This window comes from Engraulis encrasicolus, chromosome 13, assembly GCF_034702125.1.
Source record: "Engraulis encrasicolus isolate BLACKSEA-1 chromosome 13, IST_EnEncr_1.0, whole genome shotgun sequence".
Classification (NCBI taxonomy): domain Eukaryota; kingdom Metazoa; phylum Chordata; class Actinopteri; order Clupeiformes; family Engraulidae; genus Engraulis; species Engraulis encrasicolus.
This window is the reverse complement of record NC_085869.1, coordinates 47,124,542-47,143,294: the sequence shown is the minus strand read 5'-3', so window position 1 is coordinate 47,143,294 and position 18,753 is coordinate 47,124,542. Positions and strand designations below refer to the sequence as shown.

Here is an 18,753-nt window from a genome sequence, read left to right as displayed (position 1 = left end):
AGTAATTATTGTCCAATAAGAACACGTTTGTGAACGTAAACAACACATTCATGACATTGACTTTGACTAGCACTGAAGCTAACATTATGTTGAGATACATTTCTGTGGAATGCATTCCATTCAGAGGATATGGAAAGGGATGTTTACCAGGTTAAAATGGAGGTGATCGATCGGCTGCTAAACCAGGCTAAATTATTCATGGTGGTTGATTTTTCCCACTCTGAAGCTGACAGTGGCGCGGGCTCGATGGCATATTGATTTTGGTTACGTAACACTGCCAACCACTTTGACCTTGACCAACATTGGAGGGCATTTGTCCAAGGAATGATGAATAAAACATAATTTGAGGTATTATTAACAATAGGGGTCTTCCTCATAAATCATAATTTCCGGTGAAGTTTCACCAATGATATTATCAAAACACCCTAATGCGTTTTTTAAATTTCTCATCCTGTGAAGATTTTGGAGTTAGTGCATTCTTGAATACGGGAGGAGATATAACCAGGCACAAAGTCCGAAAGACGTTTGTCGGCACTCCATGTTGGATGGCCCCAGAGGTGATGGAACAGGTAAGCATTCAAATGAGGTTCTTTCTTTCAATTCAATTTTTTCAATATGTTACTGTGTGCTATTATTTAATTCAGTTATTTCAGTGTGCTAAAGCGCACTACTGTATTTCATTCAGTTATTTCAGTGTGTTTGTATTTCATTCAGTTATTTCAGCTTATTTCTGTAATGTGTGCTATTTCATTGTCGTTTTTGTGCATTAGTGCTAGCTGTTTTTTTTCTTTTCGTGTGCTGTTGATGCAGGTACGAGGTTATGACTTCAAAGCTGACATTTGGAGTTTCGGAATTACTGCCATTGAATTGGCCACAGGGTCTGCACCTTACCACCGTTACCCACCAATGAAGGTGAGACATTTCATGGACTTAACTACATAGCCCTGCAGCAGGTACAGCGTAACCATCTTGTCAACCCCTAATGTTGAAGTTGCTGACAGACCACATTTGAAGTCCTCTTTTCGCACAGCACTTTACATTCTCCATTTTAGCATCCATCATCGTCTGTAACATCAAACTCAGCAAAGTTGTTTACAAACTGCACTTGAAGTCCTCTGCTCTTACTGCATTTGATACTGTCCATCTGAGAGCAGTCGTAAAAGATTTTTAATAGTGCTGCTGTGAGAGACCGCTCTTGTTTTCTTGCCTTGCAGGTATTAATGTTAACGCTGCAGAACGACCCCCCGACTTTAGAAACAGGTGTGGAGGATAAGGAGACGGTGAAGAAGTATGGGAAGTCCTTTAGGAAACTAATAACCTTGTGCCTTCAGAAGGACCCTGCCAAAAGGTTTGAATCCCACTGTTTTTGTCTCTTTTTATTTGGGCTTCTAGTTTGTTCTTTTGCTTAGGATATACTACACTGTACATGAATCCCCTTTCGTGTCCCTGTTTATTTGGGATTTCGGATTTGTTCTTCTGCTTATGATAAAGACGAATCCCTTTTCTTGTCTCTGTTTATTTGGGATTAAGGTTTGTTCTTTTGCTTTTTTTATAAAGATGTTGCATTCGATCCTCTGTTTATTTAGCGTTCAGGTTTGTTCTCTTGCCTAGGATATAGATGTTGGCTTCGATCCATCTTTGGCCCCCAGGCTAAGAGCGGGGATATCCGTATATGAAACCTCATATACCGAATGCAAGGTTCAGAACAGCCTGCTCAGCTTGCATACATCTTTTTGTACACAGTGAATTTTGCACTGTTAGTTCAGCACTTAAAGAGTTGAAGATAACGTATCATGGTGTTCATGCTACTCTCTACGTGTTAAATTAACACTGCCAAATGTACCGTGTATGGTGATGAATGCATCTGTTTGATAAGAGCTAAATTGGCAGGGCCGGATTAAGATGGCCTGGGGCCCTTAGGCTACAGGTTGCTGTGCCCCCCGCCCTCGGAGAGCAAATTTAGTGACACATTTACATAGACAGTGTCATAATCACGAGCTAGGAATTAAGCATAACATGTCTACCAGCTGTATACTCAACACAACAGATGACATTTTCAATATTGCATCTTGTCACAATGCTGCAGTTTTTCACTTTTGGCCAATCAGGGCCCCCCTGGTAGGTGGGGTGGGGGCCCTAGGCTGCAGCCATATCTAGGCTGTGGGTTTATCTGGCCCTGTAGATGGGGTAGACTTCCTCATGGCCTCTTCCTTTTTCACTACCGTGGTCGGGTTGGTTCGCTCTGCCTGACGGTTGACTTGACTTGTCATCGCACTGGGTGAAAGGTCATTGATGAAGAAGTGGTCATATACCATATAGGCCGCCATGCCTGCTTGCTCTTTTCTCCTTACCATCTCGACTCGAACGAAAATTTATTAAGAGAACTTAAATGCAGCCATCTCACCAAGCCCCACACCCCCACCCCGACACACACACACACACACACACACACACACACACACACACACACACACACACACACACACACACACACACACACACACACACACACACACACACACACACACACACACACACACACACACACACACACACACACACACACACACTGCACCACCCACCTCTAAGCCCTGCGAAAAAAAAAATCGATAGGCATGGAGGCAGTCTGGCCCGGAGGAGTTGAAATATCGGCACTCTTGCCACCTCAAGTGTGAGTTCAAGCGCAATTCATTAGTTGTCCATCAGTGGGTCTCGCTGCTGGGTCATTGGGTTGGCGTGATGTGTGAGGAGGACATGACAGTGTGTAGCTAGCCGCGGGCGTTTGGTGTGTGTGTGTGCGTGTGTGTATGTGTGTGTGTGTGTGTGTGTGTGTGTGTGTGCGTGTGCGTGTGCGTGTGTATGCACGAGTGCCTGCATGTGTGTGTGAAGAGAGAGTCTTTTAAGAGGTGACAGGCTGTCAGAGGTAGAGCATCGTCTCTTGTACACCTTGAGACATGTGTGAGGTATTTGACTTACGCAATGGTCAATGAGCTCATTGTCTTCTCTCTGTCTCTGTCTCTCTCTCTGTCTCTCTCTTTCATCTCTTTGCTGCACGTTACTGATTTTGTCCTCCGTTTCTATCTGTCCCTCTCCTTCTCTTCTCTTCTCTGTCTCCATCTTTGACCCTTTTTGCTTCCCATTTTATTTCTCTCTCTCTCTTGCGCTCTCTCTCTTTTCTCTCTCTCTCTCTCTCTCTCTCTCTCTCTCTCTCTCTCTCTCTCTCTCTCTCTCTCTCTCTCTCTCTCTCGTTTTTGCTTGCTCACTCAGTTCACTGTCTCCCTTCCTCTCTTCCTCTCATATTCCCCCTCTCATTCTCTCTGCCACTCTCTCTGTCACTTTCTCTCTCTGTCTGCCCCCCTCTTTCTCTCTCATTCTTTCTCCCTCTCTCAGGCCGACTGCAGCAGAGCTTTTGAAATGTAAATTCTTCCAGAAGGCCAAGGTATGACTGCAAAGCCGCACCAAATCCAAATCTATTACACACACCCTTCCATACACAAATCCCAGCAGCACTCCACAGAAAAGCTTATTCTCCGTTCTCTCCACCTCTCTCTGTCTCCCTCCCTCCCTCCGTCTCTTTCCCCTTTTCTATCATTCTTCCCCTTCCTCCATCCCCTCTTTCAATCCCTTCCCTCTCTCTCTCCACTGAATAGAACCACGAGTATTTGACGGAGAAGTTGCTGTGTCGAGGTCCCAAAATAGCCCAAAGAGCCAAGAAGGTAAGAAGGCCCTTTTTCTCTCCTGTCAAGCAGAGACGTGCCATTCAGTCCCACAGCCCTGAGGCACACCCACGGAAGTCGACAGTGGGGGGAAAAAGGGGTCAGTTGTCCCGGGCCCAGAATTGGTTCCTCATCACTGCATTGGATGTATTGAGTGTTGGGGGGGGCATTGAGATAGCGTTGTCCTGGGCCCAGCTAACACTGTAAGAGGCCCTGGCCATAGGCAGCAGCAGCAGGAGGAGCAGAAGCCAGTGGCAGCTGTATTGACAGAGGGAGTCGGCGGTGCTGAGGGAAGCCTTTAGCTTTTTGTTTGGGGGGAATTTTGAAGGGTGTTGACAGTACAAGAGCCCCCACAACCAGTAGCATTTACTGTCAACACACACCCCAGGCCCACATGAAGACACACACACACATGAACACACGCACACACACACACACACACACACACACACACACACACACACACACACACACACACACACACACACACACACACACACACACACACACACAAGCACACACAAGCACACACATGCATTCACAAAGACATATGCAGCATACACGATGGCGTGCACGCACACACACATACACTCACTCAGGTGGCTAGAAGCTCAGAGTTACTTTATAGTTACAATGACACACAAAGATGCACATCACATACACTGGTGCGTATTAGGCACACTTGCGAACAACCACACACATACTGTATGACAAAGTGAAATGCATGCACACACATAAATACACACATGCACACACACTCACACACACACACACACACACACACACACACACACACACACACACACACACACAGTATGGAGGTGCATGTACTCACACACACACTCACACTCACACGCATGCGCACACACACACACACACACACACACACACACACACACACACACACGCACACACACACACACACACACCTCATAGTCATACGGACAGTCCTGAGTCCTGGTTGACTCTTTGGGGGTCATAGCAAGCCAGGGCTGTGCTGGAGAGAGGAATCATTCATGCAGAAGGCAGCAGTGTGTGTGTGCGTACGTGTGTGTGTGTGTGTGCGTGCGTGTGCGTGTGTGTGTGCGCGCGCGTGTGCGTACACGCGTCTGTGCGCCCGTGTGCGTGTGCGTGTGTGTGTGCGTGTGCGTGTGCGTGTGTGTGTGCGTGTGGGTGTGTGTGTGTGCGCGCGTGTGCGTGTGTGTGTGTGTGTGTGTGTGTGTGTGCGCGCGCACGTGTGCGTGTGTGCATGTGTGTGTTTGTGTGAGTCTGTGGGTGCTGACAAGCCATGCGTTCAGCGGCGCCTAATACCCCCCTTTCACGGCAAATGGAAGTCAAAGACAAATGGGCCCTAATGCGAACAGTTTGGTAACTGGGAAGGTGCACTTAAACACAGCCCATTTGCATGCTCAGTTGGCTTCTGGTTACAGCTAACTGGCCATGAGCAGCACTGGGCCTAAATGCCTGGCTATCGGCAATGCCCTTCTCCCTGACACTGAGACTGTTGCTGGAACTGGGGCTGGGCTGGTGCTCAGTCTGGGATTGAGGCTGAGGCTACTGTAGAGCTGGAGCTGGGCCTGGGGCTGGGGTTTAGGCTGGAATGGGGCTACTGTATTATAGCTGAGGCTCAGGTTGGGGCTGAGACAGGGGCTGGAGCTACTGTAGAACTGGGGCTGGGATTGAGGCTGGAATAAAGGCTGGGGCTGGGATTGAGGCTGGGGCTAATGTAGGGCTCGTACAGGGCCTGGTCCTGCCTCTGTCAATTGGCTGTGGATAGTGATGGATCATTCAATACTAGTAGGGACTGGTCAGTAGGACTGGTATTTCATCTGTTACTGTGGCTTGATTGTCTCATTCAATCGTAGATGCTTTAAAATGGCAATAGCTATAAGAACAAGCAGTTGGGCGATGACATCATGTGAAGTGAAAATTAGTGGGACTGGAAGATGTGAGTAACTCAGTGGTATGTAGCCTCGTAATGTGTGCTGTTGTACACATCGGAATGCTGTAATAGCCATTGGAAAAACTACCATAGTACTACACTACTATGACGCAACACAAGGCCTTTAGTCAGGGTGTGATTTGTCAAAAAATCAGAAGGTTTCACAGTTTTACTTTTCAGATTTTAAGTAATATAAATGAAGTTACATAAAGCTGTGATTAAAAACATGTAGAAAAAGTGGAGGTATGAGGAACACCCCCCCCCCCACACACACACACACGCACACACACACACGCAAACAAATTGTACCCTGTCCTTTAATAATGTATGACTTGGTCTTTGCCATTCCGCAAAGTTTGCCACAGCAAATTTGTAATAAGTGCACTGTGTAAGTTGTTTCCAGTTATTTCAGTAGTTTTTTCAACTTGTAGCAAGATGTAATGCACTTCTTGCTTGGCTGACCTCCAAGTCTCCTGGATTTCAACCACACTAACTTGGTTTGCAGGAGTATAGCAGTCTCTCGTAGTCTTGTACCATATGAGAGGTAATTCTGCTCTCCCAACTGTAGTTCTGTAAGGAGTCTTTAAAATGGCCCCATACCCTTTTCAAATAAGTAAATGTGTATGATATTACATTCATTGTTTTAAAAGGCAAAAAATGGAACTTGAATTTTGACATGGAAAAGGCACCTATTTCGTAGAATGGCCCGTTTCGTAGAATGTTATCAAGGTCACAGCGGTAGACAGGGGAGTGAGTGAGTGACTGGTGCAGAGTTTGAGGTTTGAATGTGAGCTGAATGAGGTTGCCATGGAGATGTGGTATCACAGCCTGGTGACCTGTTGGCCTGGTGACAGACATCAGGTGTGAAGATGAGAGTGGATAAGAGTGGAAGTGATAAGAGTGGGTCAGGAAATACAGCACATGCTTTTAAATGCACAGGTTTTGGATTATAAAAATGATACAGAAGTACCAAAATACTTTTGCCAAGCTGACATTGAGGAGTTTTTGGCACTAAAATTGATTTCTGATTTCCAGCCCCCCAAAAAAGAAACAAGCAGTTATACGGAAAACCCAGAACTCTCACAAGCATCGAGGCCTATTTTTGTTCCTGCCAGTTAGGCACGAGGGAGTGAATTTATTCATTTTTCAAAAACTCCACTGAAACAACAACAGGAGCAGCCATTGATGTGGACAAAGCAGTTGTTTCCCATGAAATGCATTACAGCGCCATGAATTATTCTGCCACTCAACACCAAACAAAGTGTGTGTGTGTGTGTGTTTGTGTGTGTGTGTGTGTGTGTGTGTGTGTGTGTGTGTGTGTGTGTGTGTGTGTGTGTGTGTGTGTGTGTGTGTGTGTGTGCGCGCGTGCGTGCGTGCGTGCGTGCGTGCGCGCGTACGTGTGTGCGCGTGCGTGCTTGTGCGTGTGCGTGTGTGTGTGCGTGTGCGTGTGTGCCAGAGACACATAAAGAGGCACCGGAGCGCTGAGAGGGGAACCTAATGAGGGAACAGCCTCCAGTGCCAAAATATATCCATTTGACTTGGTCTGTGTGTGTGTGTGTGTGTGTGTGTGTGTGTGTGTGTGTGTGTGTGTGTGTGTGTGTGTGTGTGTGTGTGTGTGTGTGTGTGTGTGTGTGTGTGCGTGCGTGCATGCATGTGTGTGTGTATGCGCGCACGTCTGTATGTGTGAATGTGCACATCAGTTTAATTTGTGCGTCTCCTTTTGTATGTGTGGCAGTGTTTGTATTAATCACACTGTTTGACGTTTATAGAGAGCTCGAGAGGTCTTGGCTTAGCCCTCCTGCGCTGAGGTATTGCCACTTAGGGATGACATCCACACAGGTTCCTTCTCACTCAAGGCGCCATAAATTTTGCCTCTCGTAGGCGGCCTAGCCGGCTAGCTAGCGCTCTCGTCTGGTCCCCCTCCATGTAATGTGCGGTGGGCACCCCGTAGGGCCTAATTATGGCCGTCACGCCATTCAGGTGGATGTTACACATTGATTGTCGTAGTTGAAATACCCCCCTGGCGCCTCATGCTAATTGTGAAGCACGGCCAAAGGAAAGCATAGCAGCCAGCGTGTCATAACCGCTTTCATTTTTCAAAGAGGGGGTGTTGCTGTTACAGACTTAATGGGAGTATGCCTGGCTGACTAGGAGGTAATCTTTGAATTGAAAAATGCATCATATGCAACCTATTTCGACCTGTCAGAGTCTAATCTATTTTAAATCTGGCAGTAAACAGATATTGCATAATACATGACGGATGCTCCCACGTTCATATACTAGCTGCGCACTGTAGTATCTCAATTAACTTTTGAGCTGCCTTTATAATTGTTCCTGCATATTAAAGTCTTAAGGCGTGCCCCCTGTTATAAATTTGCTTTTACTGTGTGGTAATGACCAAGTCGTATTGCATTGCCAAGACTCTGAGTTATGTAGTGGTGTAGCACTGTGGCAGGGAAGTCTTTTCAATGACTAGTCTAGTTTTCCACTGGCAGAGTAGTGTGCAGCCATGGCCTAATGGTTAGGGCACTGGTATTTAGAGCAGAGGGTTGCATGTTCGAATCCCATCCTTGCCTCTCCCTACACTTATACTTACATGGCTGAAGTGCCCTTCAGCATGGCACCTAACCCCACACTGTTAGATAAAAAGCGTCAGCTAAGTGTAATGTTATGTAATAATATAATGTATTATGAGGCTATGACCTCAAAAAAATTGCTGTATTCATTTACTACTGTACATAACCATGTTATGGAGGAAATTAATAAAGTATACTCAAGGGCAAAGGGGTATGCTTTTAATGAACCACAAACATCATTGTGTAATTGGGTGTTAAAACTGTATTTTAACTTAAGCCAAAAGCACTGTAACATTTATCTCGGACATCAGTCAGTGCTGGCATGATAAAACGCATGTGCTGCACAACAGAAAGCATTTAGCATTGCTGTCATGACACAAGTCCAGTTTTTTATTGCTCACTACCGCATGCTTAGGTAATGAAGAAAACAGCACACCGATGAACTCCCATTTAAGCCATTTTATTGCGTGACGTTTCGGGGCAACCTGGCCCTTCCGCACACCTGGAAGGGCCAGGTTGGCCCGAAACGTCACGAAAAAAATGGCTTAAATGAGAGTTCATTGGTGTGCGGTTTTCTTCATTACATATGGATTAAGTTTTTTTGAACCTGCACCCGAAACCAGTCACTGGATGTGCGTGAGATTCGATTGGGTCACTACTGCATGCTGGCATTACAATTATTATTACGACACCCATTACAGCAACTCTACAATAACACAGTTTCTCGACCCACAACACGATACAGCAGCGCGGGGCTGAATGCCAACATACATGCCGACATACACACTCTTAAAAGACAAGCAGAGGTGACTACTTTAAACAGATCACTTAAGTCGAGGGTAATGAGCTGGACGTGGTGGACTGGAGTAAGCATTAGACATCTTCCCCTCTTTATTGCACTGCCTTAACTTTGTTCTTGACAAGGGGAGGTAATGGATTGAATTGGCAGCAGGAGGTTTTTTCTCTCCGTCGTTCTGACCTTGGGCTGGAAAAGTGTTGAATGCAGCAAATTCCAGACTGCAGGGACTGGACTCGTAATTAGTGGTCTCTTGGGCACACACGCGCACGCACGCACGCACACAAACACACACACGCACACACACTCTCTCTCCCTCTCTCTCTCTTTCTAAACCAGGGGTTCCCAAACTGGGGGGTCGGGACCCCTAGGGGGGTCGTGGAGGTACTGAAGGGAGGCCGCGGGCAAAAGGGACATTGCATCAAAATGGGAAATCCACAGGTTAACAGCTAGCATAATTCCATAATTTGGTTTGTAACAGTATTCACTTGTATGGTCAATAGATGTATTTGCTGTCCTGTGGATTTGTAGCAATATTAATGGACAAACTGGAAAATCAAAAAAACAAAAAATGCCTATGCCGAAAATGCGAAAATATTCTGAAGTCCAAAAGTGGGTCCCCGCTGAAAAAGTTTGGGAACCACTGCTCTATACTACAGTGTCACGTGACGGACTGCCTACAGTCAGTTGTGCAGTGTCAATTTAACACGTAGAGTATGGAACCAACAATATGCATGTTACATTGTGAAGTGTTGAAGTAACCCTGTAAAATTGACTGTAGTGAGAGATAAGTAATTGGGGGAAAAACATACAATAGGCGTGATTTTGGGGTTTTAATGATTACTATCTATTGTGTGTATTCACTTACACTTGCACCTGTGTGGTTGTTTATGAGTATTGTTAAATTGGTGATGCTGATGCATGGGGTGTGCTGTGTTGTGATGTGGTGTGGTGTGATGTGGTGTGGCGTGGTGTGGTGTGGTGTGGTGTGGTGTGGTGTGGTGTGATGTGGTGTGATGTGATGTGGTGTGGTGTGGTGTGGTGTGTGTCTGTATGGTCTCTGGGTGCATTATGTATGTGTGGCACACACAGGCTTGTTCAGAGAAATGGCTAGGGCCCTGAAAATATCCAATTTATCGCTCTCCTTGTTGTTTCTGCCTCTGTGTGTATGTGTGTGTTTGAGAGAGAGATAGAGAGAAAATGTGTGTGTGTATGTGTGTGTTTGAGAGAGAGAAAGAGAGAATGTGTGTGTGTGTGTGTGTGTGTGTGTCTGTGTGTGTGCGCGCGTGCGTACGTGAGTGAGTGTGTATGTGTGTGTGTATATGATGTGAGGTGCCTCTGGCCATGGCTGTGTTTACACACTCTGGCCAGGTGTGTCTGACCTGAGGCACCTGAAGCCGGCTGGAGGAGAGGGTTCAATGAGGTGACCCAGGCAGAAGGGGGGGGGGGTGTTGGAATGAACAGACAGATGGAGAGGAGAGAAAGAGACACGCAGATATCAATGACAACACCCAGAGAGAGAGGGAGGGAGAGAGAGAGAGAGAGAGAGAGAGAGAGAGAGAGAGAGAGAGAGAGAGAAGCAGACAGAAGTGACAACAGAGACAGAACCAAAGAGACAGACAGACAGAGAGACAGACAGACATAAATGACGACACCCAGAGAGAGAGAGGGAGAGAGATAAAAGCAGACAGAACTGGCAACAGAGAGAGAAAGAAAGACAGACATCAATGGCGACACAGAAAGAGAGAGAGAAAGAGAGAGAGAGCTGACACAGGAGGCCTTCCGCCTAAACACTCTGATCCTTCGCTGTCAGAATCTGCACACATGCACCCCCATGCACACATGCACCCCCGACACACACGCACACACACACACACACACACACACACACACACACACACACACACACACACACACACACACACACACACACACACACACACACACACACACACACACAGTCACAGACAATCACTGACATTCTCCCTTGCCCACACAGATACTGTCAAACAAACGTACACATGCACTCACCAAAGACAAATGCGTCACACATACGCATTACGCATATGCACACACATCCAAATGCAGACACAAACGCACATGCGCGTATGCACTGTACACACAGACACACACAGACACACACACACACACACACACACACACACACACACACACACACACACACACACACACACACACACACACACACACACACACACACACACACACACACACACACACACAGTATTTGACATTTTGGCTTTGAGACCAGCCGCTGACATTAGAGAGATTTGTCTCTCTGGGGTTCCTTGGACGAGACAAAAGTCAATTTATGAAAAGCAAAGCCCAGACAGACACTATCAGACAATGCACTATAGACAGAGGATGAAAGCAATTTACTGGGATGGAAAAATGCCGGGTGTTCGTATTTCGTGACATTATTTGATGAATTTGCGCTTTGTTGAGTTGTAGTGTATGAACTTGTATTTTCTAGTTCTGTGTTTCACGGCATGAAAGGAACATGAAACTGACATTCGGGAAGTGCAGTTTTTACACTAGCCAGTTACTACTACGTGATTCTTTGGCATAAACAAATGATTAACAGAGGAAGGTGCTCTGAGGAGAGGGAAATTGGAGAAATGTCAAAACACCAGTGACCTTCCTCCCTCTCAGTGACAAAGCATAGCTCATATTCAAAATAGAAGCACAAAGCCAGAAGTTTCACCACTCTTGCATGTGTTACTTGCTTTGCCCAGTAGAGGGCGGTTGTGTTCTTTGCTTCTCGATGCCGCTGTGGAAACAAGCGATTGCTATGAGTGAGGGATATATTCCAGACACCGCCACTACTGACATCCACAAACATCTGTCAAGGTCAGACGTGCGGTTGATGTAATGTCACACAGTAAACACATTATCTACGTTTGATGTTACTTTTTTCAAAAGCAAAGCGTAATAATCTCTTTATTTATCGCAGGCCCTGACCTAACATTCTGTGAAAAAAGTTGTCGGCAGTTATGTATAGACAGCTGTTGTTTTTGTTCTGCTCAACTAGCTTGAAATAGATATCGCGGAACAAAGCTATGGAGAAAGAATGAAAAAAAAAAAACACTCACACATGCGTGCAGCTGACTTGAAGATGCGGCCATTAAGGGGGGGAAAAACAGATAGAAAACTTTTAATTCATCCCAAAGGAAATTATACAGGCAGCAGGAGCTCCGTGATGTACATTAAAGAAGGAAAAAAAGGAAGCAAAAAGCGTAATCGACGGCAGTCATCATCGTCATCAGCCAGGCAAAGCGGAGAAGATGACTGTGGATTAATGGCCATTAGTGGAGGCACGGAGCTTTGAAGTAGGAATGCTTCTTCTCTTTTTTACACTATGCCTTCCCTTCCTACCTTCACACGGATGGTGTGTGTGTGTGTGTACTGTGTGTGTGTGTGTGTGTACTGTGTGTGTGTGTGTGTGTGTGTGTGTGTGTGTGTGTGTGTGTGCGTGCGTGCGTGTGTACTGTGTGTGTGTGTGTGTGTGTGTGTGTGTGTGTGCGTGTGTGTGTGTGTGTGTGTGTGTGTGTGTGTGTCTGCCAGGGTGTGCTAGGTGAGGTGCGGCAGATGATGTCTCATCTGTGTGAGCGTGTTCATCATCGCACCGCTGCGTGTAGTGCCATGGCACCTGGATTTAAAGACATCACACACGCACTCACCCCACATGCACACACTCTCTCTGTCTCTGTCTCTGTCTCTCTCTCTCTCTCTCTCTCTCTCTCTCTCTCTCTCTGTCTCTCTCTCTCTCTCTCTGTCTCTCTCTCTCTCTCTCTCTCTCTCTCTCTCTCTCTCTCTCTCTCTCTCTCTCTCTCACTCTGTCTCTCCCTCTCTCTCTGTGCTCACCTGAGCAGAAAGAGCTCCAGTCATTCGTATTCTCTTCGACATCCACTCTGGGTCCTGACTGCCATTTATGCATATTTATAGAGGGATGAGCGTCGCCTTCATTGGAGTGCTTTGTACACACACAGACATTTACACTCTTGCTGACTCGCGCGCACGCACCAACACACACACAAACACACACGCATACATACACTGTCTCCTTCTCTCCTTCTTCCTTCTTCCTCCCTCTCTTTTTCTCTCACTCTCTCTCTCTCTTTTTCTCTCTCTCGTGCGCACACACACACTCTCTCTCTCTCTCTCTCTCTCTCTCTCTCTCTCTCTCTCTCTCTCTCTCTCTCTCTCTCTTTCTCTCTCACCATCACACACTCATACCCACACCCACCCACACGCGAACAAAGACATGCACACAAAGACAGACAGTCTTGTAGACAGATGGCGTGAGAAAAGAGTTTCATATCTTCCCTTTCCCCCTCTGCTACTTCATCCTCCTCCATCCCGACTCCTGTTCGTCAGGTTTGGCGCGGCGTGAGAAAAGAGTCTAATTTTGGGGTGGGGAAGTGAGGGAAGTCCTTTTTGGGGATGGGTGTTCTATTGTTTGCATTGCACAAGTGTAATAGTGTTTTGTTGACTATTCAGTGTTAGAAGCAGTGTTGAAAGCAGGGCCGTGTTAAAAATGTTAAAAGCTGACAGCTTTGGCTGGGCCTGGGACAAAACCATCTGAAAAGCCCCCCACTCAATACATACAATTTAAAGGGTACCTAATTCTGGGTCCCCTATCTCCCTGGACAACTGCCCCCTTTGTGCCCCCCCTGTCGGCTTCCCTGGTTAAAAGAAAAAGAGACAGAAGTCTAATTTGTTCTGTTCCTGTTGTTGGCCAGGTGCGGCGCGTGCCCGGCTCCAGTGGCCACCTGCACAAGACGGAGGATGGCGACTGGGAGTGGAGCGACGACGAGCTGGACGAGCAGAGCGAGGAGGCCAAGGCCACAGCCAATCAGGGCAGGGTGAGCTCAAAACGCCAGCTGCACCCTCATTGGCTGAACTTCAAACTCACATTAGCTGTCACAGGATAGAAGATTAACAAAGTAACATGTGCGTTAGTAGACCTGAAGTTGTTTTTCCCAATCAGGGCAAGGTGAGCCCAAAAGGCCATCCAACCATTGGCTGATCTACACCTCGCATTAGCTGTCACAGGATACAAGATTAACACATTAGCATGCACTGTAGACCCTGAAGTTGTCTTTCCAATCAGGGCAGGGTGAGCTCAAAGCACCGTAGCCTCATTGACTGAACTAAAACTCACATTAAGGTGTCACATTACAGAAGATTAACAAAGTAACATGGGCTGGAAGTTGGGCTTCCAATCAGGACAGACGAAGTTCAGAACGCAGACCGCACACTCATTGACTGACTTTAAACTCACGTTAGCTGTCACAAGATTAACAAAGTAAAATGTAGACCTAAAGTTGAAGGGTAAACTCAAAAGGCCATCCAACCATTGGCTTAACTACATCTCGCACACACATGATAGAAGATTAACAAATGAACATGTATAGACCTGAAGGTGGCCTTCCAATCAGGGCAGGGTAAGCTCAGAGCAGCACACAAAACACCCATTGGATACTGTACACTGTGCACTCACTTTTTAGCTGTGACCACTTTGGCTGCACAAAGCCTCACATTCTCTTTCCAAAAAGCGGTATAAACAAAATATCATGTAGACCTTAAGTTGTCCTCCTTTTTGTCAAACAAAGATGCCATTGGAAACACTTTGCACTCACACATGCATGTGCATCTCTATGAACCGCTCTGATATTATGTATAGATCACCAGAAACACATGTTCAAATATGCCAAATATCAGTCTGATATACAGTACTGTACAGTATGTAGGCCAACTGATCTATAGGCGTATCTCTAGTTAGTGCAGCAGCTGTTGGTGTGAAGACATCGTCAGGATGGTGGCCAGAGTAGGTATTGCAACTATGCTGCTAAACTGTGCCGCCTATTGCCTGATTTGGTCTTTCATGAACATTTACTAGTATGACCAAAGTACAGTACGTTTTGCAGCCAAAAATGTCTATTTCTGGAAATAGCCATCTTTTCATGTACAGTATTTTCACAGTCATAATGAATACTTAGGATTTAATGGTAGAGACAAGTATTCATTAAAAAGTTTGCATTTGTGAATGGGCGGCATGGATACTGGAAATAACCTACTAAACATATTACACAGTGCCCCTTTAAGACATCAGCAGGATGTCTGGTCTCGTGCGTGAATGACGTTTCTGACCGCGTGGCCCCGTACGGGTACACTTCTCTTGACGTCACTCGGCTGCCGACCGTAAACACAGTTTATGATGCCATCAACACTCAACACACAGATCAAGTCACCAGACAGCACGCCACACGCTTATCCTAACACTTATTTATGGTTTCATAAACACACAAGACACACGTCAAGCCATGTCAGGGCACACATTTTTATTTCAGCCACATTTAATTTTAAAGGTTTAACTCTTATGTAAGACCCAGCACCTGTTATAAATTGGCTGTTACCAGAAAGGCAATGACCAGGTTGTAAAGTTTTACTGAAGACTGTGTATGATGTTGTTGTTGTGATGTAGTGGAGTACTAGTGAAGTCTTTTCTGTGACTAGCACAGGGTTTCACAGGTGGAACAGTAAGCATTATGAGGGGCTCTGCAGACCGATCTGACTGCCCTGCGGAGCACTATCGGTTACAACAATTTTGGTTACCCTGCAGCACACTGGCGCACATGTGCTATAAACAATGAATGGTCAATTTCATCACAGCAGAGCATGGATAAACAATGGGCAGCTCTGACGAAAATAGAGCTCTCCCGTAGCCTCGTCAGCCAACATCCACGGACATCTGGGGACATCGGCGCCGGTGTTTGGGGCTGTATTGAAAACCGTGTAATCAAACGTTGGCAGAGTGTGCTCTGTACTTTGTTGGAGCCGGTGTGCGGAGGTACTGAAGCTACCAGGTGCCCTATGCTGTGCCCATGTCACGTGACTTTCATTGAAGGCAGTGGCGGAACAATTGCACACAGGGCCCAAGGGCAAGAAACTGATAGGGCCCCCCATACAGCCTGCCATGGTCACAATAGGGCCCCCAACACCCATACAGGAGGGTCCTGGGCCTAGGGGCAAATGCCCCGCTTGCCCCCCCTATAGCTCCGGTCCTGATTGAAGGACAGTCCAGGTGTAGAAAATAAAAAGTCCTGACATCTATTCCACTCTAGCCAGTCAACTGAACAAACTCATCTTAATTGGTGCCATTGGACTATGTTTCGCCGGGCAGATGAGGTCAGAAAAGATCAATTCACATCTGTGGAGACGGTGAACACAATTTATGATGATGACATCAGCAAGAGCAACAAGGCAGCGCGCCGCACATTCATTTTAACTCATATTTAATTTTAAAGGCTTAACAGGTGTTCCCGAATACATAAAACCTTGATGATGAAGGATGCTGAGGTTTTCAAATGTGTTGACAAGTATACAGATGGGCGCAAATGAAATTTTAATTAAAAAGTTTACAGTCGTGAGGTTTTGACGAGTTTATGTATGAATAATGCTGCTGTCATCGTGCAACCTCATTTCTGGGCTAGCGCTGAAGGCGTTTGAATGTTTGTTTGCTTTGGGGGTTGTCATTCGGTGTGACTTCAATAAGGTGACTCCTGGCTTTGGAGGTGGGGGAAGCAGAGGCGCTATGCAGAGGGGAGTGCTTTTTCGCCTGTGTGTGTGTGTGCGTGTGTGTGTGTGTGTGTGTGTGTGTGTGTGTGTGTGTGTGTGTGTGTGTGTGTGTGTGTGTGTGTGTGTGTGTGTGTGTGTGTGTGTGTGTGTGTGTGTGACATGATCAAAGAGGCAGTGATCCTTTGATATGAGCCTCGGGGTGTGTGCCTCAGTGCCTCTGTCGATGCTGCTGCTGCAGGAGGAAGAGGAGAGAGAGGAGAGGAAGAGGAGAGAGAGGAGAGGAGAGAGGTGGATGAGGAGTGGAGATGAGAGTTAGTTGAGGAGAGGAGACGAGAGGAGAAGAGAGGAGAGTAGAAGGGGAACAGGCAAGGAGAGGAGGAGGGGGAGGAAGAGGAGAGGAGAGAAGATGAGAGGAGATGAGGAAGAGAAGAGACGAAGAGAGGAGAAAGAGGAGAGGAGAGGAGGATAAGGAGAAGAGAGGAGAGGAGGACGAGGAGAGGAGAGAAGGAAAATGACACAATGAGAGGAAAGCAGAAGGAGAGGCTGAGGAGAGGAGAAGGTGGAAAGAGGAGAAGACAGAGAAGGAATAGAGGATAGAAGAGAGAAGGAGGATGAGGAGGGGGCTGTAGGGGAGGAGAGGAGGAAGAGAGAAGAGGTGAAGGGCAAAAGAAGGAGGGAGGATGATGAGGAAGAAGAGGAGGAGGAAGAGGAGGAGGAATGTGTGTGCACCTTGCCAGAGCTGGTAGGCGACAGACAGGCAGACACAGACAGACAGACAGACAGAGCGCTACATGAAGTCCTCATCTGTCCTGCATAGCGTCCTCCACTGCACCATTTAACCACGTGCCTCGTGTCTTTACCACCACTCATGCAAATGCACCGGCACTCTTGACAGTACGCCCACCTCTCCCAGGGCCTACACCACTGGCCTAGTGTGAGTTCACAGAGGAGTGTGTGCAGGGGTGCGATTTGTCCAAAAACCAGAAGGGTGGAAACTGCTTAGATTTTCAGCAAAATCAATGGAGTCACATTAAACAGGGAATAAAATACTGTAGAAGAAACGGAGGAGTCAAAACCAGATATCACCCCCCTAGCCCCCATCCCATCCCACTAATCTCACCATTTTAAACAGAATGGAGGTTGTTGGGGGGCATGAGAGGTAATCATGCTGTGTGTTTTTTTGTACTCTCAGCAATCCAATATCAGCCACCACTAGTCTGTGATGGGTGGTGGTGTGGTTCAAAATTTGGGTATGGGTGTGGGTGATGTGAGGGGGGTGATGACGGTGTATTTCGAAAATGGGCAGGGGGTTGGGTGTGGGTGTGGGTGGGTGATGACGGTGTGTTTCGAAATGGGTTTGGGTGTGGGTGTGGGTGTGGGTGGGTGATGACGGTGTGTTTCGAAATGGGTTTGGGTGTGGGTGTGGGTGTGGGTGTGAGTGATGTGAGGGGTTATGATGATGGTGGTTCTGAAATGGGCACGGGGTTGGGTCTGGCTGATGTGATGGGGGGGCTGTAATGATGGCGTGTTTGTTTTCTTACTGTTCAAACTGGGAGGATGATGGGAGTGATCAGTGCACTGCCACAGCATTAGTTTGCGTGTTGCTGGGGGGAGAGAGGGAGGTTATGGGTAGTGGGGGTAGTAGAGGAGGGCCAGTGGAGTGCAGTACATCATGCAGTGTTAATTCCACACTTACAGAGACGACATTAACACTCATGGTGTTGGGTCTACACTCTTTTTTTGTAGCTTATTGTATTTTCAAATGTAAGATAAAAGTAAGCAACATCAAAGAACTCAACATTACGATCCCCACACCATTCCCCACCCCCGATCCTGACCAGCACATTTTCAGTTACCCTACACAGCATATTGTTTACATCATTAGAAAATAGCAATCTTAAAATCAAATCATAGCAAAGAGTTAAAAGAGTAGATCAGTAAAATAATCATTAAGCACAATTATTGGGAGAGTATTTGCTTCAACATTTCTGTTCCATTCTGCCAATTGTTGATAGTAGATGCCTTATCCTGGTTCCTTCTTGCAGATGACAGTTCATATACAGTATATATAAGATGTTGGACCTACTCTCTTAGTGCTGAATTAACTCTGTAACAATGGAC

The 18,753-nt window shown here is 46.6% G+C and overlaps 1 protein-coding gene across 1 annotated transcript in view; it reads left to right on the top strand.

Annotated features, from left to right (window-relative positions):
* Positions 1-18,753, top strand: part of stk39 (serine threonine kinase 39) — a 58,977-nt gene that overhangs the window by 5,347 nt on the left and 34,877 nt on the right. The window contains exons 6-11 of the mRNA XM_063214670.1: positions 460-569; positions 811-912; positions 1,215-1,348; positions 3,391-3,439; positions 3,651-3,716; positions 13,794-13,916. Coding sequence (XP_063070740.1) covers positions 460-569; positions 811-912; positions 1,215-1,348; positions 3,391-3,439; positions 3,651-3,716; positions 13,794-13,916 — 584 coding nt within the window. The remainder of the gene's footprint in view (positions 1-459; positions 570-810; positions 913-1,214; positions 1,349-3,390; positions 3,440-3,650; positions 3,717-13,793; positions 13,917-18,753) is intronic.